The 25,180-nt window shown below is 51.1% G+C and overlaps 4 protein-coding genes across 5 annotated transcripts; 2 read left to right on the forward strand and 2 right to left on the reverse strand.

Moving 5' to 3' along the window:
- Window positions 1-4,794: 4,794 nt before the first annotated feature.
- Window positions 4,795-6,249, reverse strand: LOC120700631 (DELLA protein SLN1-like). The gene has a single exon (XM_039984877.1). It carries the CDS (start codon window positions 6,247-6,249, stop codon window positions 4,795-4,797), a length of 1,455 nt encoding a protein of 484 aa, XP_039840811.1.
- Window positions 6,250-9,137: 2,888 nt separating this feature from the next.
- On the reverse strand, window positions 9,138-13,542 carry LOC120697765 (pentatricopeptide repeat-containing protein At1g15510, chloroplastic-like). Of its 2 annotated transcripts, XM_039981090.1 has the most exons (3): window positions 10,523-13,502; window positions 10,378-10,443; window positions 9,138-9,966 (listed from the first exon to the last, which is right to left on the reverse strand). In XM_039981090.1, the coding sequence occupies exon 1, from the start codon at window positions 13,378-13,380 to the stop codon at window positions 10,789-10,791; it is 2,592 nt and encodes an 863-aa protein (XP_039837024.1). In that variant the 5' UTR covers window positions 13,381-13,502; the 3' UTR covers window positions 9,138-9,966; window positions 10,378-10,443; window positions 10,523-10,788. The 2 variants fall into 2 exon arrangements, with proteins under 2 accessions (XP_039837024.1, XP_039837023.1); XM_039981089.1 differs by lacking the exon at window positions 9,138-9,966 and having other exon boundaries at window positions 10,187-10,443; window positions 10,523-13,542.
- Window positions 13,543-13,731: 189 nt separating this feature from the next.
- LOC120697767 lies at window positions 13,732-16,925 on the forward strand. Its single transcript, XM_039981092.1, has 7 exons — window positions 13,732-13,963; window positions 15,732-15,774; window positions 15,859-15,951; window positions 16,056-16,118; window positions 16,199-16,294; window positions 16,432-16,509; window positions 16,581-16,925. Exons 1-7 carry the CDS (start codon window positions 13,788-13,790, stop codon window positions 16,665-16,667), a joined length of 636 nt encoding a protein of 211 aa, XP_039837026.1. The 5' UTR covers window positions 13,732-13,787; the 3' UTR covers window positions 16,668-16,925.
- Window positions 16,926-18,526: 1,601 nt separating this feature from the next.
- On the forward strand, window positions 18,527-23,464 carry LOC120697766 (3-ketoacyl-CoA synthase 11-like). Its single transcript, XM_039981091.1, has 2 exons — window positions 18,527-20,242; window positions 23,345-23,464. Exon 1 carries the CDS (start codon window positions 18,611-18,613, stop codon window positions 20,174-20,176), a length of 1,566 nt encoding a protein of 521 aa, XP_039837025.1. The 5' UTR covers window positions 18,527-18,610; the 3' UTR covers window positions 20,177-20,242; window positions 23,345-23,464.
- The last annotated feature ends 1,716 nt before the right edge of the window (window positions 23,465-25,180 follow it).

Raw genomic sequence — 25,180 nt, forward strand, 5'->3', positions numbered from 1 at the left:
TCGGGGGAAGACGGCGACTTCCGTGTCCCCTACTCATGTATCCCGCCCCTCCTTGTGTCTATAAAAGGAGGAGGCGGACATCCCTTAAAGAGGTCGGTCGACTCTCTAGACACTTACCGCTCAGAGCACACGCACCTGCTCCCAGCTTCCGATATCGTTATTTGCCACGCTCAAACCCCACATCTAGCAGAGACTTGGGAGCCTCCCTCCCTCTCTCGCATTGCTTGTACCCCCTACTACAAGCACTCCGGGTGTAAGATAATACAGTGCACTCTCACACCTCCTTTGCTGGACGTACGGCCCCGCGGCCGGAACCAGGATAAACCATGCATTACTGTGTTGCCTCTTGCATCATCATCTGGGACGAGAAAACACGCAGCATTTATTAGTTGGGATCCGGACCCCCGGGTCGGGACATCGACAGCCAGCGAGCCGGTGTGTCCGAGCGCGAGGGCGGGTGGAGCACGCGGGACCCGCACCAGGCGGCCACGTCTGCCTGTAGAGAGCTTCTCTACCGCACTAGAAATGGAGAAATCGGAATGGCTCTGAATCATAGCGTTGCTTTTACAGAACGCCGCTGCGGAGGAATTTTCTGTATGCTCATACTTGAGTATGGCGTTGCGGACGGCTTACAGAGCCCGTTGCGGACAGCCTAAGGCCACCCGCAACAGTCCTAGCTAGTGCTAGCGACGTCGCCGGCTCAAGTGGAGTGGAGGTGAGAGATGAATTTACACGTATTACGAGGCTGTATTTATTCTCTTGGGCCCGCGCTCTCTCTCACATAGCTGCAAATCGACAGGCGACGAGTCCATCGCTAGCTAATCCTCTCTCTCCTCTGTTTTCGTCGCCAGCTAATCCTCTCTCCTCTGTTTTTCTCTCCCCGTCAGCTCCGAAGCTGCATCCGAGCCTAGTCACTAGCGACGTCGCTGGCTGAAATCGCCTTGTTGCGGACGCCCTTATTAGTCCGTCGTCGGCACTTGGCATGTTGTGACCGTGCCAGAGCGCGCGGCGAAACAGGCGCCGGGCTTCCACTTTTGCCGCATGTTTCAACTAGCCTCGAGAGCAGAGCCGAAGCTAGAGGCCACAAGCGAGGCAACGAATGTGCGCCTCTCTTCGGAAGGCTCTGTAGTAGTTGTTACCAAAAAAATATCGGTAGTATCTGAGATTCTGCGTTCGACTCTCTACGGAAGCAAATATTTTGAGATTTAACGGCATTATGCATTAAGTGGTAGACGATGTTCTCGTCGACAGCGAGACGCCTGTAGTGACTTTGTCAATCTCGAGAATTTACCGGCTCAGTCTTCGAAGATATTCATATAGATAGAATTTATGTACGTATATTCATAGGAGTGTGAGTGTGCGTGCATTGTGAGTGTCTAAATTGTACTGTGCAATCTCAAAAACAATGTGCGCCTCTCTCTCTTTTTGAGATTATTAATGCGCGCCTCTCTTTTCCCTTGACCCGTTTTCTGCTTTCAGTTCCGATTTGGCAAACGGAGGCTCCTGTCACCGTGGATTCAGAAGAGGGGAGAGTGATGCCTTGCCAGCTCCTGGCCCAGAACACGGTGACAAACTGGGCTGCCGGCCATCTCCTCCCAGTCCCAGGCCTCTGCTGCCGTCGGGCGGGCAAGCCTCAGCCGCGGAATTCTGTCGCCGCGACAACAACGCCGGGCGCCGCGTCAGTCGTCACACAGCGGAGGTAGTCTGGTGTAGTGAACGAACGAAGTAGGAGTGCGCGTGCTGTGTTTGGCGTTAAGCATGGCCGATAGGAATCTCCATTGTCACCAACGATGCAATGCATTGATCATTCTGACCTCCACTTAGGAGAACTCATCTACCGACTAACGATCATTCCATGAATAGCTACATCAATAAAAAGAAGATAAAAGCCAGTGCCAATATGCCACTGCTTTACTTTTGTTTTTTAAATATTCAAGTATTTTAATATACTAGTTCAACAATTTTTTGCGCATATCTCAACAAATATTTTTAGGTTGAAGTCGGTTTTAGAAAATGTGGATTCTTCTTTAGGAAAAAAGAAAAAAAATACAAAGAGATTAAAGGACTAGAGAGAAAAAAGTGATTGGGTTGGTTTTCCTCTCTCTCCCCCCGCGTATTTGGAACCCTCGGAGGATGAGACCCATTGTGTTCGTTAGGTGGTAAACATGCTTGCGTGCGATAATGCGGCCAATGTGAGTGTGCATGCTTGGTGGTTATTAGATGGAGGTTAATAATATATCCGACTACTAGCTAGGTGTAAGAATCTTTAAAACCTATTTCTCATCACACTCGTATAATATTAACCCTTCATCATTATTAACATATAATCCCCCCACCAAAAAATTTCTTGGTTACCGTGTAGACAACGGTAAGTTCACATGCTGTTTCTCCTCTTCTCTTTTTTCTCTCTCCACCTCAGTATTCAGCTTGCTTAGAGCCTATTATTGCTATCATTTTTTGAGCGGACGAGTGAGAAGTATAACATTGGACATGCAGGTGGAGGGGACCAGTGGAGCACGAAATGCTCGCTGCCGCATAGTGCATATATAACAAATGGCTGGCATGGTTGGCGCCCCTCCAACCAAGGGTGGATCTATAGGGGAGGGCAAGGGGGATCTAGCCCACCCTACTGCCCAAAAGCTCCATTAAAATCAAAGAAAAAATATGAAAAGAAAACATGAAGAAAATGAAATGAGAAGGAGCGCCTCCAACTACACTATCCCAGTTTCTCCACTTTTAATTGGCGCATATGGCGTAGGGGATGCGGCGGTGGTAAGATGGAACACAGGATACCTTTGTTGTACAACGCGTGACAACTGGCCGGCGCTGCTAGTAGTGCTTCTTACTTCACCTCCCCTTGTTTTTCTTTTTCTTTTTACTTGAACGGCTAGCATGGTTATTACTTGTGAGGGTTTTTGATGAAGAAAAGAGTTATTTTGAATGGTGCATTTGTAGTTGTCAAAGCCGACCCTGCCAGTGACATGCTCAATCTCTTTGGAACGGACGAGCAGGGGAGTGACTTGGTATTCACACATACTAGCGAGGAGGAAGAATACTAATTAGCAGTGTCGTTGTTTTTTCTTTTAAGGCTTCGGGATTCAGTCTTTAGTTGCGAGTAAATGTGGCGAACTGGCCGTTTGGTCTGTATGGCAAGCTGGAAATCCCGGAAGTGAACTCCACTGAAAACTCAATTTCCTTTTCTATAGAAGCACATACTCCCTCCGCCCCCCCCCCCCCCCCACACACACACACCACCCCAAAAAAACATTTGTTTAGAAGAAGAAAATGAGTGCTAGATATATATGCAAGTGCAATGTTTGTATTTCTCTTAGTACATTTTGTGGAGGTCGTCTTCACCTGTGAATGTGGCTTTGTTTTCTACTATGTCTCTTCTTTTAGCCCAATGCAACGCAATTGAGTCGTACCAGCAAGCTCGCACACACACCATTTCTCAGGTAAAAAGAAGAATCGTATTCAGAGAGGGTGATCGCCGCGCATTGTTATTTCAGAGAAAATGGTGCCCGGTGTGCCTAGGTAGGATACTGTTAGCTTCTTTTAGCATCTGTTCAGCGAAATTTATAGTGGGGACATGCCCCGGTGAGAAACGCTGGAGATCCCAGAGATCGAACTCGCGCCCAGCCGTTCAACTTCGCACACCAGCGACACGACCGACCGAGCTAGCAGTCGTTCTCAGGATCCCGTTAGCTCCATGCATGTCCACGACTCGTTGCCGATCGATCACCCGCCATGGCACCCAAACTAGCCATCCAGCCCCACAGCCAAAGAAGGGACGACGAGCACGAAGCCCCATCGCCCCAAGCTAAAGCCAAAGCCTAACAAAAATGCCACTGCGTCCGCGAGCAGCCAACCAACCAACACACAAGGCAACAAATCAACCACCGGCCAGAAAGGCGGGGAGTTTCCCGTCCGCGGCGAACCCTGCATTCACTGCGGCGCTCGCCGCAGCCCCCCCCCCCCCCCCCCCCCCCCCCCCCCCAAACGAGCAAGGCGTCGCGCTCGTCGTCGTCAGGAACACCCACCCCGGCGCGGCCGGTGGTTGGGCCGCGTCGCGTCCGGTTCACTGCGCGGCTGCTCGGTCGCTGCGGAGAGCAGAAGCTGCAAAAGGCCCGGCAGGCGCCAGGCGCCTGACGTGGATGGCGTTGGCGTCGCGTGTGGCGTGCCCGCCGATCGCGTGGGGTCGGTTTCGACTCAGGTGTTTCGCGCAGGTGGGCGCCTGGCTGGCGACAGACACCACCCGTTTCTGCACGGGTGATGGGATGTCAGATGCCTGCTTCTCTGAAACTGAAAGGGGAGCAGGCCTGGCAGGTTCCTGACCGAGCTGAGGAGCGCATTGTTCAGGGCTGCCGTTGCTGGGGCCCTTGAGCCACAGAGATCGAATGCCGCTCTCATCTCGCTGGAATGGCGGCGAACTTCGATTTCAGAGCACTGGGAATCGATCGGGTCATCAGAATCAGACTGAAGGATCACCACACCATTACATTCAGTTCAACAAATGTAGCGCGTTTCATAAGATCAGGTCTAACATTTCAAAATCTAAAATGAAAGCACTGGCAGCAACATTTTCTTGAGTCTTATCACGGGATACTCAGCCTGAATTTTTCATCCTAAACTCGATCACACAAGCAAAAACCAGATCACGACCCAACTACTACGATCATTATTCGACGGATCACCCCTCTCTCACTGTCACTGCACGATTATTCCTTCAGCTGCTCCCTCCGTCCCTAGGCAATCGCCACGTTTCCGGCGCTGTTGATCTCACGGCTACCGTTCCTAGTCTTGCGGCGGCCGACGGCCGTTGTCGCGCCCCTCGGCGGTGCCAGCAACGGCGCCGGCACCGCTCCCCCCTGCCGCGCTCCACGCCGTCGCCGCGTACAGCGGGCGGTCGTGCCACGCCAGCGCGAGGCTGCCAGCGCACTCGAGGATGCTGTACCCGGAGCCGGGGGAGGACGGCGTGGCGCGGAGCAGCTGCGCCGTCGCCAGCTGGACCTCGTTCCGGCCGAACGGCACCTGGGTCAGCCCCGCGCGAGCGAGCCTCTCCCTCCAGCGACCCAGCGGCTCGTGGCGCTCGGCGCGGGCGCTGCCCTCGCCGCAGACGATGTCGAAGATCTCGCCCCGGAGGTACGCCTCCGCGAGCGAGTCGATGGCGCCGCCGCGGTGGCCCACGGCCGCCATGGAGTCGAACATGGCCGCGTAGTGGAAGAGCGCGTTGGTGAACCTCTCCAGCAGCGGCGGCCTGTTGTGGTCTGCCTCCTGCTCCACCACCGTGAAGACCCTGGGCTTCAGCTCGGCGACGAGGTCGAGGAGGATGTCGATCGGCGCGGCCACCGCCGGGTCGGCGTCCGGGTCGACGAGGAGACGGTGGAGCTGCAGGATGGAGTTGAATGCCAGCGCCTCGCCGGGGACGATTTTGAGCATCCAGCTGCTCAACCCGTCGAGCTGGTCGACGCAGAGGCCCTGGAAGCAGAAGGGGACGCCCAGGGAGCGCGCGAACTCGGCGAGTCGGATGCCCACCTCACGGAGCTCGTCGCCGGCGCCAGTTGGGTACGGGCCAATGCCGGTGATGCGGAGGTACGGTGGCCCGCCTTCGCGTTGGGACAGGGCGTGGATGAGCGTCGGCCACTGGAGGCCCTGCATGAGGGCGAAGTCGACGACGTGCACGCGGTCGCAGCCCTCAAATGCGTCGAGGAGCGCCTGGTTCGCCGTGGAGTAGGCGAAGTTCAGGTAGGGTCCCGCGTCGTAGAAGTGGCTGTAGAGGTCGGCCGGCGCCGCGGGAGGCGGAGCAGGCGCCGCCGCTTGCGGGTACGCCGGGAAGAGGCGCTGCGCGAGCGCGTCGGCGAAGTGCTTCGCGACGCGGCCGATCCCCGTCGAGGTAGCGATCACCGAGAGGATCGCGCGCGCCTCGGCCAGGTTGCCATGCGCGGCCGAGTAGTCGCCCGACTGGATAGCGCCGGCTGAGGTGACGAGGAGGTGCACCAGGCGGATGGCCGCGGCCTCCTCCTCCTCCTCCCGGCGCTGCCTCGTCGCCTCCGCGGCTGCTGCTGGGACAGCGGGCTGCCTGCCGCTGCCGGGCGGCAGGAGGGACGCGAGCAGGGCCGGGTCGATGCAGTACGTGGCGCTGTTGGCGGCTGCGCCGGCAGGGAACGGAGGAGAGATGGCGCCGGTGAGCGCGGCGGCGGCGGCGGCGGCGGGGTCCATAGGCAGCAAGCCGAAGGGGACGAGGCCCATGGCTCCGTCGACCGTCGGAGGCGCGAGCGGGAGCAGGGGGTGCTCGCGCGAGACGGTGTGGGCGGTGTGAGCGTCCACGCTCGGCGCCCTGCCAACTAGGTGGGTGTTTTTGTAGGGAGCGGGCGAGTCAAGGGTGTGACGTCAGCCGCACAGATGGAGGGGGATCTAGTGGTGGTGCTGAGGTGTTACATGGGATACCGTCACGTGAGAATTGGCGAGCACAGCTAGTGCCCCTCTGATTACAGTTCCGTTGGGTCTTCAATTTTTTTATTTATTTTTTTGCGTACAGATGAAGTAGGAAGGATACATACGCAGTGGTGGTACTCATGGGTGAAGCATGGAATACCCTCGTCACAAGTCGTGTGACAATTGGTGGGGGAGAGATCCCTAGTGGTTCGTATGAGGTGGGGCACGGGAAGCCCTCGTTGCACGTTGCATGACAACTGACCGAGGGGAGGGGGTTACCAAGTGGTGGTGCCGAGGTGGAGCACGGTGGGCGCAGCTTGCGCGTCTCCGAACATGTGTAGGCTATCGATTCGTTCCCCATAATCTTGATTTCTGGTGCAAGATCACAATTAGGCAGTGATGATTTCTATTTTGCGGTTTCCTCGTCACTCCATCCAGTTAATTTAGTCGGACTGAAGGTTTTGTTTTTCTTGACTTGCTGTGAACGAAAAAATTAGAATGGCGTAGCTCTAGGAGGGAACGAATCAATGGGCTATACGTGTTTGGAGACACGAACGGTACACGAAAAGGGGACAGGCAAGCTCCAGCCGAGCACGGTATACCCCTTGTCGCACGTGGCTTGACAACTAAGGGTCCGTTTGGTGCGACTCGCACATCGGCTCCGCCGGTTAGCTCCTGTCGAAGTCGCACCATACGCTTTGTTCCGGTGAAGCGCTTCTGCGCGGCAGGCTAGGAGAGCTAGAGCTGTTTTGTTGGGCACTCGGGCTGAGCCAAAAAAGGTGGCTCCAGCTCTGCCCTCGCGCGGAGCGCTCCCAAACGGCTCCTAAGAGCATCTCCAAGAGTGCCCAATAAACCTCTTCAATAATTAGTTTTGGGTAAAAAGCTGAAAAACAAAGGTCCAACAGTGCCCAATATCAGTTCCCAATTTTTTCGCGTGGCCAATAACGGAGCTATTGTGAGCCAAATTTAGACCTGCTCTATGCACTCCCAATCCCTCGGTGAGAAAAAAAAGGGCCACGTGGAGGAAAGATAGAGGGGCGAGGGTGCCTTTTTTCACGAGAAATGGAACGGCTGGTCCAGCTTACGTTAGTGTTTTAAGGCACTGTTGGAGAGTTTAGTATTTTTGATACCCAAAATCCTTTTAGCAAGGTCCCAATACAGATTTCTTGGGAGCAAAAAATTGGGCACTCTTGGAGATGCTCTAACAAGAATGGTTGGTGCCACTCTAACTGCACCTTTCCCGGCTCTTGCCTTATTTCCTTATTATGATGGCTCTTGCCCACTCTAAATATGTGCACAGTCACGTTCGCGGAAAAGATGGCTGGATGGCCGTTCGTTTTTTTTTTGCGAAAAAAGAAGAAAAGTATTTGAATGAACATGCATGTTTATCGAGTCTGGCTAAGTGGCTAGTCAATAACATGCTGGGGCGGAGTTAGGACACATGCATTCATCGAGTGGGAGCAGGCATGCTCTGCACAATTGCACTTGACGGGGTGGGCAATGTGAGCATCCTACGTCCATGCTTGCCGACCTGCTGCCTAGTGCTGCAGGGAGCGGGCGAGTAAAAGGTGTGACATCGAGCACACAGGTGGAGTGGGACTTGGTTGCGGTGCTGAGGTGTTTTACAGCTGCCTGGCACGTCCAGTGCCCTTCAACAGTTGTTTCATTTTTTATTGGTGCATAGGTGTATTTGAGGTATCTAGTAGTGGTGTACTGGAGTTGAGATGGAGCGTGGGATACCTTCTTCTTCTTCCTTTTTTTTTTTTGAGTGGGAGCGTGGGATACCTTGGTGCACGTCGTGCGACAGCTGGTGTGGAAGGATATCTGAGGCATTCCGGCTTACAATGAATTTGAACTCATTAGTGGTCATTTGTGAGTAGCATGTCATGTGTAGGAATTGTCCTACCTTGCTAGTTGAGGGTGAGGTTCACCACATATAAACCTAAATGCCAAATACATTCCAACACTCGGGTTAATCCTTTTACGCAAAGCAAGAATGAAAACGTAAGCGAAATTGATGCGAGTTCGTATTTTACTCAGCGTGCGAGTCGGATTGAACTATAAAGTATCCTAGTGGTTGGTACTAAGGTGGAGCACACAAAGCCCTCGTCACACGTCGTGTAAAAGTTGGTTAGCGCGACTGATGTTACCGAGATTATACCTCATATTGTTCGTTTGTTTTTATTTGGACGCTGATATGGTTTCTGGGATTTTTGATTTGGTGGATGAACTTGTAGACGGAGTGAGGGAGATGTGCGTATTTGGGGCGAGTAAAGAGGAGTGTAGTTAGACATACAGATAGTGCTGCGAATGGAAGAGATGTGTCCCGTCAGTGCTTGAATGCCGCATGCCTAGTTGTAGAAACCGAGCCGGATATCGGTTGTTGCATTGCATGTTGTGTCGATGATTGGCTGGAACAACTAGCGCTAATAATGGTGTATAGTTTGTTGATGATTTTTGATACAAAAGAAAGAGAAATATGTATGCTTGAGATTGGGTGACCCATCTTGGGAGTAGGGTTGGTATGGGCCATGACCCCAATGGTCAATTCACAGCCCAATTTGAGTCTTTAATTTCTTTTATAACTCAAAATTGTATAGGATTAGAATTCGACCTTTTAAGGCCCGATTCTTAGATTATCTAAATCAAATTTGACGGTCCTTTACCACTCCTACTTGGGAGCCTACAAGCATATGGCTGTAGACGCGAAAAAAAGAGCCAGTTTTATAGAAAGTGACACGAGAAAATGCATTTGAACTAGCCATACCTCTCTCGACAGTTTAACTTGTGTCGCGCAGTATGGAAGGCATGGCATGATGGCAAGGGGCTTTTGGGCAGAGTTGTGGTTGAGGTACAACGCTGTCCAAGGAGTTAACGGCCAACGGGGCACAGAAATCGACGGGTAGTACCAAAACAGTCGCGGTCCGTTGCAGAAGGCAGAAACTGCACACAATAGTGGCGAATTGGCAATCTATCCAGGGACGGCGAGCTTGAAGAGGACTCTTCCACTATGTTTTGCTGGTAACTAGCAGCGGTGCTTAATCAGCATCAGCTACCAGCCACTAACCAACAAGCAGTATTTTTCTCTCACAGCAAATTAGCCACCAGCCAATACTTTTGGCTTCAACTCCGAACCCGTTTTTCTGCAAGCGCTGCCAACCTGCATGGAAGTATGGAACCATGCAGCAGTCCAGCTCTGCTACGTCGGTTGCACAGTGTGCAGTGCTCGGCTGCTCGACGCGGACTTGGTCAACTGCGTCATCACTCGCCGGATTTATCCATCAACTATTCACCTCGGACAAATCAGCCCTGTCCAAAATCACCCGGCCAGTTCCATTCCAACCTGATGTGCTGATGACCTGTCTCAAGATGTAAACTGTTCTGTTTATGCTGGAGCCTGGAGGGATCCTGATGTCCATTGCTTGATCTTCATGCAGGGTTTGGTATACCGGCAGACTTTCTCTAGTAATTTGGAACATAAAGTTGCAATCCATATTTTCAGCTCAGTTACCAAACTTGGAGGAAACTAGGCTGCAAAATGCAGCACACATTAGTTGCCCAAGTGATTTGTGACTTGCTGATAATATCCAAATGAGACTGCAAGAGCAGGCCATGTCCAATATTTCTATATATCACAGGAATTCTTAGTCTTGACTTATCTATCTGCATGGTCCATGCATGAATCCACGTCCCAGATTTTCCTTTTAGTTGTACATGCTTTATCAGCTTTTGTTTTCCAAATTACACCAAAGGACACAATGCAATGCCAAAATATATAATTTGAAGTTTCACATACTTAATATGACTAACTATGGCAAAATTGCAGCTCTATATCTCTCCAGACTATGGTTGATAGGCATTAGAATTACAGTTAAGACTAATAAAGCCTATTCAAAAAAACATTATACACCAAATAAACTATCCTCTATAGCTCAAGCTTACTTGATATTTCTTTTTGGCAAGTTGTTGGAAGCAAAGATAAGCTCCAAGAGTCACTGCTTCAGGAGACTGAAAGGAAAGAACATAACTGTTAGACAAGCAACATGACCTCTTTATCAACTAACCAGAGAAAAGAGTGAGAAATTACCTTCAATGGGCATGATTCGTGAGAATCTGAAGTTGCATTACATGAGTATAATTTCTGCACTTGCACTGCAACAAGTTAACTATATGCACAAAACTGCTATATATAACTCAAAATATGAGTTCTGTTGATCCAAGCAGTGCTGCTGCTGCCCATGTAGCTGTATCCATCTTGCCCTGCTACTTGCTAGTGACTGACACGTGTACCATATAAATAATAGCACAAGGGTATATGCAACATAGCTAGCTAGCCTCCCCTCTGCAAGTTCTTCACGCATAACCTTCATCTCCACATGTACAACTTCCATCCTTGAAATGGTGGAGTTGATTACTGTCCCTAACAATTATATCTCTTCGTACGATGTTAGAAATCATCTTCAATATCCTGTGACAACTCTGGCATGTGTACTGGTTTTTGGTGATAGAAACCAGGGTGCCAGGTGCGGTATTGATCAAACCAAAAACAACAGCAAGTCTTTCGCTGTGACCACAAAAGATGTCATCCTTGGATACTTCTTTATCTTCTGGAGAATGAGATTCAACAGGAGCACAACCAGATGCTTTCATCCGCTCATATATTCCTTCAAGAACAGTATTTATTTCTCTGATCTGTGGATGTGATTCATCATCCGTTAGAAATGCATGGACCACTCCTTTAACCTCAACCCAGCTACATCCAGAATCATGATCCAATCCTTTATCCCGCATGGTTTTCCTCACCCTGGCCAATTTATCCCATCTACCAGCATCAGCATATAGATCACACAAAAGAACATGATATCCAGCATCATTAGGCTCCAATTCAAGAACATATTTTGACGCAAGCTCGCCAAGTTCAACATGCCGGTGTATCCGGCATCCATTTAGCAAGGCTCCCCAAACAGCAGCATCTGGTGCGATAGGCATTTCATTTATAAAGTTGTGAGCTTCTGCCAGTTGCCCAACACGACATAGCAGATCCACCATGCATGCATAGTGCTTGAGATTTGGAACAATAGAGTATTTCTCAGTCATGCTGTGAAAAAGTTCCCAACCTTCATTGACCATTCCACCCCTACTACAAGCACATAACAGAGCGACAAACGTAACTTCATCCGGACACTCTCCAGTTTTCACCATTTTATTGAAGAACGATAGAGCAGTATCCCCATGCCCATGAGCTACAAAACCAGCAAGCATTGTATTCCAAGACACAACATCCTTTGCACCGTGCGCACAGAACTGTGCCCAAGCATAACCTGTCTGGCCACATTTTACATACAAGTCGATAAGGGCATTGGGTAAATAACCTTCAGATCCAATACCATGCCTTAAAACATGTGCATGGATCTCCTTACCACTCCTCAAAGCCCCAGTAGCAGCACAACCAGCAAGAGCAGCTATAAAAGTGACAGAATTGGGCTTTACATCTGCCAGCATATGCCTGAAATAATAAAGAGCCTCAAAGTTCCTATGGTTGAAACAAAATCCTGCGATCATTGAACTCCATGATACTACATCCTTCTCAGGCATGCACTTAAAAACTTCAATAGCCTTATCAATGTGCTTGGACTTTGCATACATTTCAAGGAGGGCATTTGCAACTACGATGTAGCTCATGAATCCCTTGCTCTCAGCAAGCTCATGCAACTTGACGCCAATATCCAAACGTCCCAAGCAAGCACAAGCAGCAAGGGCACTTGCAATAGTAATATCATCAGGACTTACATTGTTCACTTCCATCAGTGCATACACTTCAAGAGCTTTATCCGGGAAGCCATTTTTCTCATACCCAGATATCATAGCTGTCCATGACATGGCATCTCTAGTATCCATTCTCGAGAACACTGTTCTTGCTTGCCCCATCATCCCAAGACTCGCATACATCTGAATCAAAGAGTTGCAAAATGCAACATCAGTGGCAAAACCCCTCTTCACTGCAAGCCCATGCATTTCCTTGGCAAAACTTATATCTGACAACAAACCTGATGCAACAGTCACACTAGTTATCGTCATAAGGTTAGGCTGCACCTCATTCTCCAGCATAGTAAGAAACAACTCCAACCCTGTATTGCACTCACCATTCTCAAAATGCCCAGCAATCATCGCATTCCATGAGATACAGTCCATCATGGTCATACTGTCAAACACCTTACGTGCAGCCACAGCATCCCCACATTTAGCATACATGGTCATGAGTGCGTTGAGGACGTCAACCTCGCCCCCAAACCCAAACCGGAGGACATGTGCATGCACCTCCCTCCCCATCCTCCAGTCCGGGATGCCGCCACAACTCCGCAGCACGCAAGGGAACGTGTAGACATCCGGCCTCACACCTGCCCACATCATCCTGTGGTACAGGTCCAGCGCCTCCTCCAGCAATCCGGCCTTCCCGTACCCGCCCACCATGATGTTCCAGGAGAAGACGTCCCTCTCGGGCATTTTGGCGAACACCCTCCACGCCTGCCACGTCTCCCCGAACCTGACGAGCATGCTGAGCATGGCGTTCCCGAGGCGGAGCCCGAACCACGCGTGCCGGTCGTCCGCGTGCGCGCACGCGCGCAGCCCGGGTTCCACCGCGCGGCGCCACTCGCAGAGGCGGAACAGCGCGACGTAGGCGTCCTCGTCGGGCTGCTCCGCGGAGGACTCGAGGAGCCAGAGCGCCTGCGCGAGCTGGCCATGGGAGCAGAGCGCTCGCAGCTCCGCGCTCGGGTCCGCGGAGAAGGACGTGGACGCCGCCGCCGATACGGCGGCCGAGCTGAGGCGTCGTGGGCGCTTCTCGGGGGACAGGCGGGTGGGCGGGAGGGCGCGCGGCGAGGGAAGGGAGGCGGCGAGTGGGAGGAAGGGTGAGTTGAGCGCGGGCTTAGTGGGCGGGCGCGGCATCTAGAAGGCGGAGGAGGAGGAGGAGGCGCACATGGCGCTGGAAGCCGCAGCCGCGAGGTTTTGGAGAGGTTTGGGGAAGGCGAGGTGAGGAGCGCGTGGCCAGTCTCGTGGCCGCTTGCTACGCGAGCGCGAGTGGATAAGCAGAGCGGGTGGGAAGCCAGAGGGGTTAACGACATTAACGCCCACCTCACCAATATTAATTTTTTTTTGAGGGATACCTCACCAATATTAATGGGCTGTCATCTCTGTTGGGCCCTTAAACGGCCCAATTGTGTGAAGCGCGGAGCCCGGCTCGGCCCAAGAGCAAACGTGTCGAGGAAAATTCACTGGTCTGAATTAATTTTCCAGTCCTGGATAAACTGGAGGCAGGGACGAAGGCACGAAGCATCCCAGGTTGCCTTGCGACAATGGCGTCGGCAGCTGCTGCGACCGCCAAGCCGATCCCTCTACCGCCGGCGCCAATCCGCCGCCGCGGCGGCGGCTGTTGCTGGAAGACCAGGCCGGTTCCCCTCGCCGCGGCGCGGCTTAGGGTCTCCGCCTCCGCCGCCTCGTCGGACGTGCCGGACTTCCTCTCGTCCAACTGGTCAGTACCGCCGTTTCAACTTCCCTTACCCCTTGCTGCATCTTGCTGTGCACGTGTGAGAGGTCGACTAGGTTGAGTACACGTTACTAGATTTGGGAAGATTAGGTTGCGTAATCAGGAGAGACCGAGAGACACGCTTGTCCTGATGGGGCTTGTTTTTTTGGTTTTTAGTGTGTTCTCAAACACATTTCGGCGACTGCTTCCCAGCTTTTCCAACAATAAAGTAAAACTGCTCACTATATTGGGAAAATTGTCATGAAAGTTTCATTAGATTGGTTACCGGTATCTCTTACCGTGATGCTTACAGTTCAGAATTGGACGAAAACTCGAGGGAGAAAAGCGTGCCATTATCAGGCCAAAATGATGTTTTCAAGTGCACACATTAACCGAACATCATATTGACATCATATTATCATCGGCAATAAAAGTGGCTGAAATCAAGTTTATCTAGGCTCGACTTAGTCTATCAGGCTAAATGAACTGTCAGTGATTGGATAAAAACCAAACAGTCAAGTGATCCCCCATCTATTTGAGGCATCCGATTGTAGTACAGAGATGTAAGCTGACACTGAAGCCTCAATATGCTTTTCTGTGGAAGGAAACCATACTACTTATTTTGTCTGGCAAGAGTGAATTTACCTTTCAGCTACCAAAACAGTCACATAGTTACAGCTGTAGATGGTGCAGGCTTGTTCTGCCTGCATATTTTACAGCACGATGGTAGTTATTCATTCACTTCACTTAGGATTTGTTTGATTGGGGATAGCTAAACCACAAATGACAGTTAGACTGCAAAAGTATCAGTGTGAACGTAACTAAGAATTGATAAATACTGTGTCAGGAGTGCCTATCTCCTGCAATTTCCAACAGCAGGTGCAGATTTTGTGACCTTTTGTATCATTTCTTAAGACTCTGTTGCCGAACATGATTCCTAGTTTATTTTTGTGGTACTTGCATACCACATATAGGGAATCTGTCACCTGTGGTGAACGGACCAATTCAGTTATGAAATTTTGATAAACCACCCTTCGATTTGATGTTATAACTAGGGATTTATGTACCAAACTGCCATAGTGAAGTTATGTATTATTGCAACACCTAATGTTTTACTAATCTCCTGCCTATCACAAAAAGGACTTCTGTACATTGCGTTCTCAATCCTACCTAAAAACTGCATAAATAACTTAAACTAATGGCATGCTATAAAATCTTCCAAAAATTGCAGTTATTAGATACTGCAAACCAGGACACTAATACTCCTTTTTCCTAATATAAAGTTGTTTATAATGATTGGATTTGATGAGGAGGCCGCTAAGGACTAAGGTTGCCGTTCTCCTTTCTTTATACGTTACGTCTTTATCCCTTGTAGTCCTATGCATAGTCAGTACTTAAGCCCCCCAATAAATCAAACCCAAATCAATGAAATGATTCTACGAGCAAGCACCTTCTGGCGCCTCACTCACACCAATGTGCGACTAAGGCCGTACTTTTATAGATATAAAAAAAAATTCAGATGGGTTTTATCTCCCGTGAACTAATTTCAAGCCTCTACTAAGGAGTAGAAGCTTGTTAGGTTTGGTCGAGTATAGAGCACACCAATTGCATTTGGAATAGCAGATGTTTATGGAATTCTATACCAGATGTAGACTTAATTGGCATACCACATGTATACTAAATATGAACATTGGTGTTAATCCTCTGAGTCGATGAGCTTCCTAAACTGGCTGGATCTTACTGTTGTTTCTTGACTCTTCCAATTTTGCTCCAGGCTTGAGACACGCAAGAGAAAGCCCTTTGGTCCCAGGTTGAATGTAATGCCCCATCTGAAATAATCACAAAAGAGCATAATTATTCAAATATTGATTTTGGACACTTAAAATGGTTCAATCTTTCAGTTTAGTGCAGAAGAAGCAGTGGAATACCAACTTGAGTCCTTGAAATACAATGATCAGCCCCGCCAGGATTATGGGATAGAGGTCATGTACCGGGTAATTACACAAGCATGAAAATCATTCATTTCATTGGACATAGTGTTAATGAAACCCAGCTTTGATCAGGCTGACGAGTCTCAGAGTCTTTATGGTCTTATTAGTTTGCAGGCTTCGACCCCTTTGAAAGGTCAACTTACTTCGGACGACAATTTGATCTAGGACAGGTAGTCTAAAACCTATTCCATTTGGCATATGCTGGCAGTCATAGTGTGTTACTTACAAACTGCCACCACTACTATTCCAGTTTGAACGCTTCCGACGCTTGTTTCACCATTCAGCTTACAGAGTGTTGCTAGGCCACAAAGAAAGAAAGATATTAAGCAGCTTATGGGTTGGAGAGGTATTTTCCCTGGACACACTTTTCTTCTGAGCTATAGAAAGCAAGACAAAACAGATGAAAGTTAGCATATTTATACTTAGATCTCCATTCTCCAGCAACTAAGTTTATCTTGTTCTGACTCTCATTATGTCAAACAGAACCAATTTAAACAAAGAGTTTGGGTACAAGGAGCCCGTCCCGAGGAAGAAGGAATATTTCAGTTTACAATGGTTCAGGTACCTGTCAGCTTGTCTTTCCCTTGCAGACATTTCAGTTATCTGGTGATTTTAATCGACTGCTCTTGTAGAGAGTTGGAGGCTCGTGGGATGGTTACTGGCTAACTGAGAGCTTAATCAACGATGGGGACGCATTCTCAGGTGGTATTGCTTACTGATGTTGTGAATCGATGTAAATATTGATCCGGTAGATGTATAGCAGTGTAAACCGTTGGCTCAGGAATAGGATCTTCCTTGGTCGTTGAAGATGTAATACGAGTGGCAGAACAGCAGCTGGTATGAGCAGTGCATAGAATTTGGCTTGGATAAGATATGCCTTTCTGGAGATCTTTGGCAATGTAGAACACGCTACTACTGTACAGAGATAGCCCTTTCACGTTTGCCACAAATGGTCAAACCTGCATATCCTTGAAGTACTTTTGTGGTGTCCTCTTGCAGAAGTTTGCAGTAGAGCTTTCATAAATACCACAACCTGGATGCTTGGCCGAAAGGAAGGCGGCGGCGCGCCACTTCCGCAAGAAACCGGTTCTAGCCATACATGTACGCGAGCACCTGATTTGCGAGTTCATCTTCGATGCTGTCTGCCGTTGTCTGCAGGTCAATGACGTGATCGAGCAGGTAAAACACATGCTTTTTGTAGCAAACTACGGCGCTGTTCTTCTCCCTCATCCTGTTGACCGCCGCCGCTTTCACATTTCGTGTTTGAGATCGAGGTTGTGGCGTCGCTCTCGGTCAGTGTTCTCGCGACCTACAGGCTACAACTACTTAAAAAAAAACATTAAAACAGAGACTGCCGGGCTGCACTGAATATACATAACTTTTCACGCTCACCGGAAAGGCGAGGCGGAAACTTGCAGGGCTGATTTCTAGGTGACACGGGCGATGATTGGGCAGGTCAGTGACGTGCTTGCGAGATGAAAGGAACTTGAGATCGACTGCGTATACATATATCTATCTGACCAGGTGATTCGGTGAAGGACGCAGCAGCATCTCTTTGACCCTGCTTTTTTCGTCCCTGTTACTTGCACTACTAGTCGTCGACCATTGTATGAGGCTGACCCTGCCTTTTTCGTACTACTTGCTACTTGTACAGTTGTACTAACCATCGACCACAGTATACAAGTCCAAAAAATCACTTGGAAAAAAAGTTCCAACGAGAGGCTTCGTGCTGCGCACGGTTGCATGAAAGCGAGCGACGAAATGGCCCCGTAATAGCCACTCTCTCTCAGGCACGTTCACACACACCGTACACGTGCACGTTACGCTCCAGAAAATAAAAAAAAGGCGTCCACACCCCCGCACGCGCCCGCGTCCGTGCACCGCACCTCCCGAGCTCCGCGCCCGGCCGCGTGTCTGGCCCCGGCACCCGCGCGCGGCTCCACCGGCTAACCGCCTCTCTCGGCCGCGGCCGCCACTGGCCGCCCCTGTCCGGAACCGCGCGCCGCTACAAGAGGGCACCCACCGGCCGCCACGCCGCGCTCGCTTGGGGCCGTCCCCTTCCATTCCATCTCCTCCTCCTTCCCCGCGGCGCCCGGCCCCAAGCAACCGTCGCCGTCGAGCGGCCCACCCCGCCCGCGTTGCGTCTCCACTCTCCGGGGCGCGTCAGGCGGAACGCATGAGCCGCCGCTGCTAGCGTGTCCGGATCCCCGGTTGCTTGCGGACGGACGCCGGCACGCCGCACCGGCCCGACCGCGCGCGGGGTTCCCTCCTGCCGGCCGCCTTGCTGCGTCCGGCCGGCTGCTTGGTCGTTGCGTGGCCGTGCCGGGCTATCTTTCGGTCGGTCTGGACGGGATCCGGCGCGCGGTCCGGGCCGGTCTGGTCCGGTCTCCGAGTCCGATCGGGTAGGTGGGCGCCTTTTCTCGATCCCGTCACGGTTAGCTTTCCCGTGACATGGCTCTCGCCTTAACGCGCACCTGGCAGGGTGTTGGTGTAGGTCTCGGACTCCAGTGTACACCGCGCTCGGATCGGTGCGCCCGCCTATATAATCGACGGCCAAACCACACGTCGAGGCAAGTTGTTCGGAGAGAGTAGTAGCAATCTCGTTTCCGGCGGCGATCGGCGATCCTTGTCGTCCCTCCCGCGAGGTCTCGCTTCTGCAACAATGGCCGAGGCGAGAACAGAGCAAGCGCCGCCGCTGGTGCAGAGGCAGACGCCGGCGGCGAGCGGCATGCCGGACTTCAAGCAGTCGGTGAAGCTCAAGTACGTGAAGCTGGGGTACCACCACCTCATCACCCACGGCGCGTACCTTCTGCTGGTGCCGCTGCCGGGGCTGGTGGCGGCGCACCTCTCGACCTTGACGCTGCGGGACGTGGCGGACCTGTGGCAGAGCCTGCAGTACAACCTGGTGTCCGTGGTGGTCTGCTCCACGCTGCTCGTGATCGCCGCCACGGCGTACGTGCTGACGCGGCCGCGGCCCGTGTACCTGGTGGACTTCGCGTGCTACAAGCCCGACGAGGAGCGCAAGTGCAGCCGCGCGCGGTTCATGAACTGCACCGAGTCCCTGGGCACCTTCACGCCGGAGAACATCGAGTTCCAGCGCAAGATCGTCGAGCGCTCGGGGCTGGGCGACGACACGTACCTCCCGGAGGCCGTGCTCAACATCCCGCCCAACCCGTCCATGGCCAACGCGCGCAAGGAGGCGGAGATGGTCATGTTCGGCGCGCTGGACGAGCTGTTCGCCAAGACGGGCGTCCGGCCCAAGGACATCGGCATCCTGGTCGTCAACTGCAGCCTCTTCAACCCGACGCCGTCGCTGTCCGCCATGATCATCAACCACTACAAGCTCCGGGGCAACATCGTGGGCTACAACCTCGGCGGCATGGGCTGCAGCGCGGGGCTCATCTCCATCGACCTCGCCAAGGACCTGCTGCAGTCGCACCCCAACACCTATGCCGTGGTCATCAGCATGGAGAACATCACCCTCAACTGGTACTTCGGCAACAACCGCTCCATGCTCGTGTCCAACTGCCTCTTCCGCATGGGCGGCGCGGCGATCCTGCTCTCCAACCGCGGCTCGGCGCGGCGCCGCTCCAAGTACCAGCTGGTGCACACGGTGCGCACCCACAAGGGCGCCGACGACCGCTGCTTCGGCTGCGTCACCCAGCGCGAGGACGAGGACGGCAAGGTGGGCGTGTCGCTGTCCAAGGACCTGATGGCCGTCGCCGGGGACGCGCTCAAGACCAACATCACCACGCTGGGCCCGCTGGTGCTGCCCATGTCGGAGCAGCTGCTCTTCTTCGCCACGCTCGTCGCGCGTAGGGTCCTCAAGCGCAAGGTCAAGCCCTACATCCCGGACTTCAAGCTGGCGTTCGAGCACTTCTGCATCCACGCCGGCGGGCGCGCGGTGCTGGACGAGCTGGAGAAGAACCTCAAGCTGACGGACTGGCACATGGAGCCCTCCAGGATGACGCTGCACCGGTTCGGCAACACGTCCAGCAGCTCGCTCTGGTACGAGCTCGCCTACACCGAGGCCAAGGGCCGGATCAAGAAGGGCGACCGCACCTGGCAGATCGCCTTCGGGTCCGGCTTCAAGTGCAACAGCGCCGTGTGGAAGGCGCTCCGGTCGGTGAACCCGGCCAAGGAGAAGGGCCTCGGGAACCCCTGGATGGAGGACGTCGAAAGCTACCCCGTGCCCGTCCCCAAGGTCTCGGTCGTCAGATCCGCATAAGTGTGCGCAGGCTGTTGCAGGCATCGCCATTGCCGTTGCCTGTCTTTTCATCACATCTGTAGTAAGATTGTGTGTGTGAGAACCGTCCAATTTGATACTATTTTAAACGAACCGCCGGTCATTATCATCCAGATGAGAGTTAACACGTGCGTGCCGGAGAGCGTGCCACGTGTTATCCCACATCCAGAGACACGAATAACCGACACGTCATTCATTCAAAATAATATCAAATCCGGTAGTCCCGGTATGTGCTCCAACATACGCCCAGAATCAGCATATGCACACATACCGTTTACAATCGAATACATCGCCAATAATCCACCAAGAGCAGTTTTATACGATCAGAGTTCACAGCTTAATATTACAAGTTCAACATATGTGGGTTTCAAACTTTACTTACAAGCATTGGGCTCACGAAAGCCATATTAAACAGAAACATAAAGTTTATTGCATTTACATGCTCTCGCGAAACTCGATTACGATAAAGACTTACTAAGGTAATGACGCCTTGCTCAAGGACATCATTACAGCCACCACGACCTATTCTTCCCCCGCGTTTGGATCAGCGGGGTAGAAATGGCCGAACACCACTTCGGGCTCACCTGCAACTAGGTTTAGAAAGCAACCTGAGTACAAAAGGTACTCGCAAGACTTACGCGATTACGTATACAAGTATCATGCAATGGCTCAAGTAAAAGCTTTAATGTTAAGTAATTATTGCACAAGCACTAGCTCTCTACACTATCACCTATCAAAATTAATTAATCTTGCCCAACCCAAACACTTTTAGTTCATTAAGAGAGTAACATAAAAGCCAGTAGATCATTGACAAGACATGATTCCAAAACCAACAATACCGAAACTCTCTAAGAGGAATTCGGCGAACCAAGAGCTTGCTCATAACCGAGAGCGCGGCAATTCGAATTGATTATAACCTTGCAAGGGTGTACTACTTTACCCACACGACGCGAGGACCATGCGACTCACCCAACCGATCACGCCGGGCAAGGGGGTACTCACGTCAACCGTTCCCAACAGGGCTCAACCGTTGAGGGTACGCCCAGCTTGCGCGTGGAGACTTAGTTCCACCGGGAACATCTCTAAACTTTCCTACACATAGTTCCACCCGGGGACACACTAAGCCTCCCTGCATAGCCCTTGGCCACACATCTGGGACCGGGCCCCAATGATCAAGTCAAAGAAGATAATTGGCTCATCCGTTCCATTATATTGGATATGTGGTAGCACGGAAAGGTACTCAAGGCCGATGGCATCCACTCGGTCCTTAATCGACCCAAGCGGACTATGCCCATGTGACTTCATTCTCTATGCCCTACCATTCCGCTCGAATCTCGGTACTACCAAACTCTACTTGCCCCAGCTCAAGTGCGATCAAGGATAAACAGGTAAGTGTGATACTCCAAACCATTACTTTCTAGCAAGCAATAGAAGTAACCTAAGCTGGGCTAAGCATCTAGTCAGGTTAAGTAATTAACTAACTAACTAGTGCCAAGAATAAAGATAACAAATCAAGGAAGGATTATGCATGAAGATAGGTATAAAAATGCAATACATACATACTACACTTATAGCCCAACAATACCCAGTGGAATAGCTAAACTAAATTAGATTAGAAAGGTGCAAGGAATATGCTTAGCTGCTTGCCTGGGTTAACTTCAGACTCGACCACGAACGGGACTCCGGGTTCAGGCTCCACGGACTCGGCGGGCTCCACGGGTTCGTTCTCCGACCGTTCGGTCACTAAAATGCATGAATGCGATGCAAGAATTAAAGAATGAACTAAACAGCAAGCATAAATCATGAAATAATTTAAGCATGCAGAGGACAATGCAAAGAACTCATGAAAATTGGTTTTGAAGTAAAATCATTTTCCTATAAATAATCATATATAAAATAACTTTCAGCCACTCTAAACAAAGTAAATCAGAAAAGGAATGCAAACTAAACTAAACAAATCCAATAAAATTATCATGGGAACTAGGCAAGAACACAAGGCTAACAAAACTGGTTTTGCCATTTTATCACTTTCCAGCAAGAAGTTCTAGAATAAACCATTTTAAGACAAAGTATAAGAAAACAAGCTAAAACTTTTATAAGCAGCAAGGAATCATATGAACAAGTTGCACCACTGAAAACTACACCTAACAAGGAGTCTAAAAAAATTTGTTTTTACATTTTTCGAGCAGTATACAAATAACTAAGCAATAAACTCTCTTTTGCAAGATAAATCTATAGATAAATCTACAGAAAAGTAACATGCAAAACAATATTTTTCCTAAGTATATCTCAGATAGAGGAATCCAACAAAACAAGTTTCATAATTTTTGGAGCTATACACGAATTTATACGAATTTTGCAAGATTGCAGAAAAACTAAACATCACAAAACCCTAACTAATTGCTAGATCCACCCCATCTCACAACCCCAGGCACTGACAAGAGGGGCCCGCTGGCCAGCGGCCCACCCAGCCGGGTCAAGACAGGGCACGCGCCCTGACCGCAGCGTGGGCGCGGCCACGACGTCGCGGGTGACGCGCGGTGCGCGCGCACGCGCGTGCGCGGCGACGGCGAGCGGCGGCGGCGCGAGGCGGCGCGGCGAAGCGGGGCCAGAGCGGGGAAGGGGAGGTGCGTACGGCGATGCGGAGGTGGCGGCGAGGCTCACCAGCGGCGGTGTGGGCGAGGAATTGCGGCGGACCGGCGGCGCGACGAGCAGAGGCGGCGGCGGGCGGAGGCGCTCGTCGCCGGCCCTGCAGGGAGGGAGAGAAGGCCGGGTGAGGGCCAAAATCGGAGGAGGAGGAGGAGAGCTACGTGATGCGCGCGCTAGATCGGGGGAAACCTCACCGGCGGCGACGAATCTCGGCGGCGACGAAGCTCGGGGGCGGCGGCGGCAATGGGGATTGGGGAACGGGGCTAGGGTTTGAGGCGGGGAACGGGGACGGGCCGGGCGCGGATAAGGAGAGGGGTGAGGAGAGAGTGAAGGGGCGGCACGGCTCGCGAGATTGGCCGGCACGTGGCACGGAAGTCGAGGTTGACCGGCGACGGGCGACGCGTGCCGCGGCGCCGAGCGAAACAGAGGAGAGGGAGAGGCTGACAGGTGGGACCCGACGGGATTTTTATTTTCTTTTCTCTTTTTTTTCCGGGTTGTGACATTGTGTATCGGTCTGCTAGCTGTTCTTACGTGAGGTGTATTACTGACTAGCTGTGTTTAGTCTGGGGTATTATATATAGCGCGTGCGTGTTCGAGACGAGTGATTAGGTGATACTGTTCATTATAAGCAACTTAAACAGTTTCCATGATTTCTTTTGATTTATAGGTCTATTTGGTTTGACTAAAGTTGAGTACTAAATTTTAGCACATTTTCCCCGGGTACAGCTATGCTGCCTGATGTGCCAGAACCGAGTGAACTTGAACAATTCAGGCAGAAGCGTTTGATGTCTTGTCAGATTGACGTCCTTTTCTGTCCTTGCGAGAAATCCAAATTTTCTAGGGACTCCAGGAGATCGACATGTTTCTGTCAAATAATTGAGCGTGAGCGAGCTATACTGACCGGCTAAGTAGATCGGTTGAGCCACCGTGTAATTTTCTTCTTTCAATTTTCAAATCACTAGACGGGTGAATAATTGAGTCGCTAAATATCAAATCAGTAGATTGGATACTGTTCATTATATGTATTAGCGTAAATATTGATGTATATGGAGCACATTTATCTCTTTCTTATCATACGTAATAATTATAAGCTGTGTGCTGTTGTATGCAAACAGCAACAGTTGGCCAAAGGTTTACGAGGGCTTGTGAAACATATAAAGATACATGTCGTGATTTGAATGTCCTCGGATTTGCATGCTTTTTTGGATAAAAGGGATGTAATTTTAGGTGAGCGCAACCAAACATTAGTTACAAAATTACTCTTACGTATTAGGTTAAAATGGTATGGATAGAGGATCTTTCCCCTTCTCTACAGTAAAAAGGGCGAAAGCAGGGCGACCGGGTTTCCGGCGTCGATTTCGTCGGCTCCCCCTTGCCTCCGGCGGCTGCTCTGGTGTCGGAGGTGATGAGGAGAGGCGAAATCGATATCCGGCGTATATACCTTCTACTTTTAGCTTAGGCTTAGGTAGGTTAGGGTTAGTTTCCCAGTTGTGCTTCTTCGGTGGCGGCGGCGGCTTGATCGGCGCTTCCTCTGGCGATGGTTACTGCTGGGTCCTCCTCCTTCTCCTTGACGGTGCTTCGTGCTTCGTTGCTGAGGGGGAGTTTTGGTTCCTCCGAGGCGGTTTCGGCGTCGTGCACTCTGGCTTGTGAAGTCTTTGATTCCCGCCGGCGGTTGGTTGGGGGAGACGTCGTCGGCTTCATGGAATAAGGTACTCAAGATCACTCTCTTCTTCACCGGTGTGTTCTCCGGTGCCGGTGTTGGATCTGTGAGTTTGGGGCCTTCCCAATCTTGGGTTTCTTTGGAGATGTCGGGTTGGGATAGCCTTTGTACTGGAGTATGCTTGTTCTTCCTTGGCGATGCGGTTGCTGTTGTATTTCCTGGTCTGGTGGTGGCGACTTGGTGCTCTGGGAGGGATGATGATGGTGGAAGAGGGTTGAAATCAGCGGAGCCGACGACTGCTGGTCTACTACCGAGTACCTCTTGCAGTCTTCCAAAGCTTGGAGTCCGCTCGCTGATTTCACAAGGCGAAGATGGAAGATGGAGCATCTGGGGCGTTTCACAAGCCTGGGTAAAGCAACATTGGCTGTCTGCTCCGAGGAGAACGAAGAACAGTGGCAGTGAGGATCTTGTTGTAATTTATAGATTACTCAGGGACCTTTCTATAAGAAGGGAATGTTTTGTACTCTCTTTTCTAATATAAGTGACGTTCTTTCTCGCAAAAAAAAAAAAATGGTATGGATAGAGAAAAGTACTTTTCATAATATAATCTTGGCAGTATACATGTCGTGATAGGAATGGTGCCCATCTCGTGCTATCCTGGAGACGGATTTCAGTTC

The sequence above is a fragment of the Panicum virgatum genome, chromosome 3K, assembly GCF_016808335.1.
Source record: "Panicum virgatum strain AP13 chromosome 3K, P.virgatum_v5, whole genome shotgun sequence".
Classification (NCBI taxonomy): Eukaryota; Viridiplantae; Streptophyta; class Magnoliopsida; order Poales; family Poaceae; genus Panicum; species Panicum virgatum.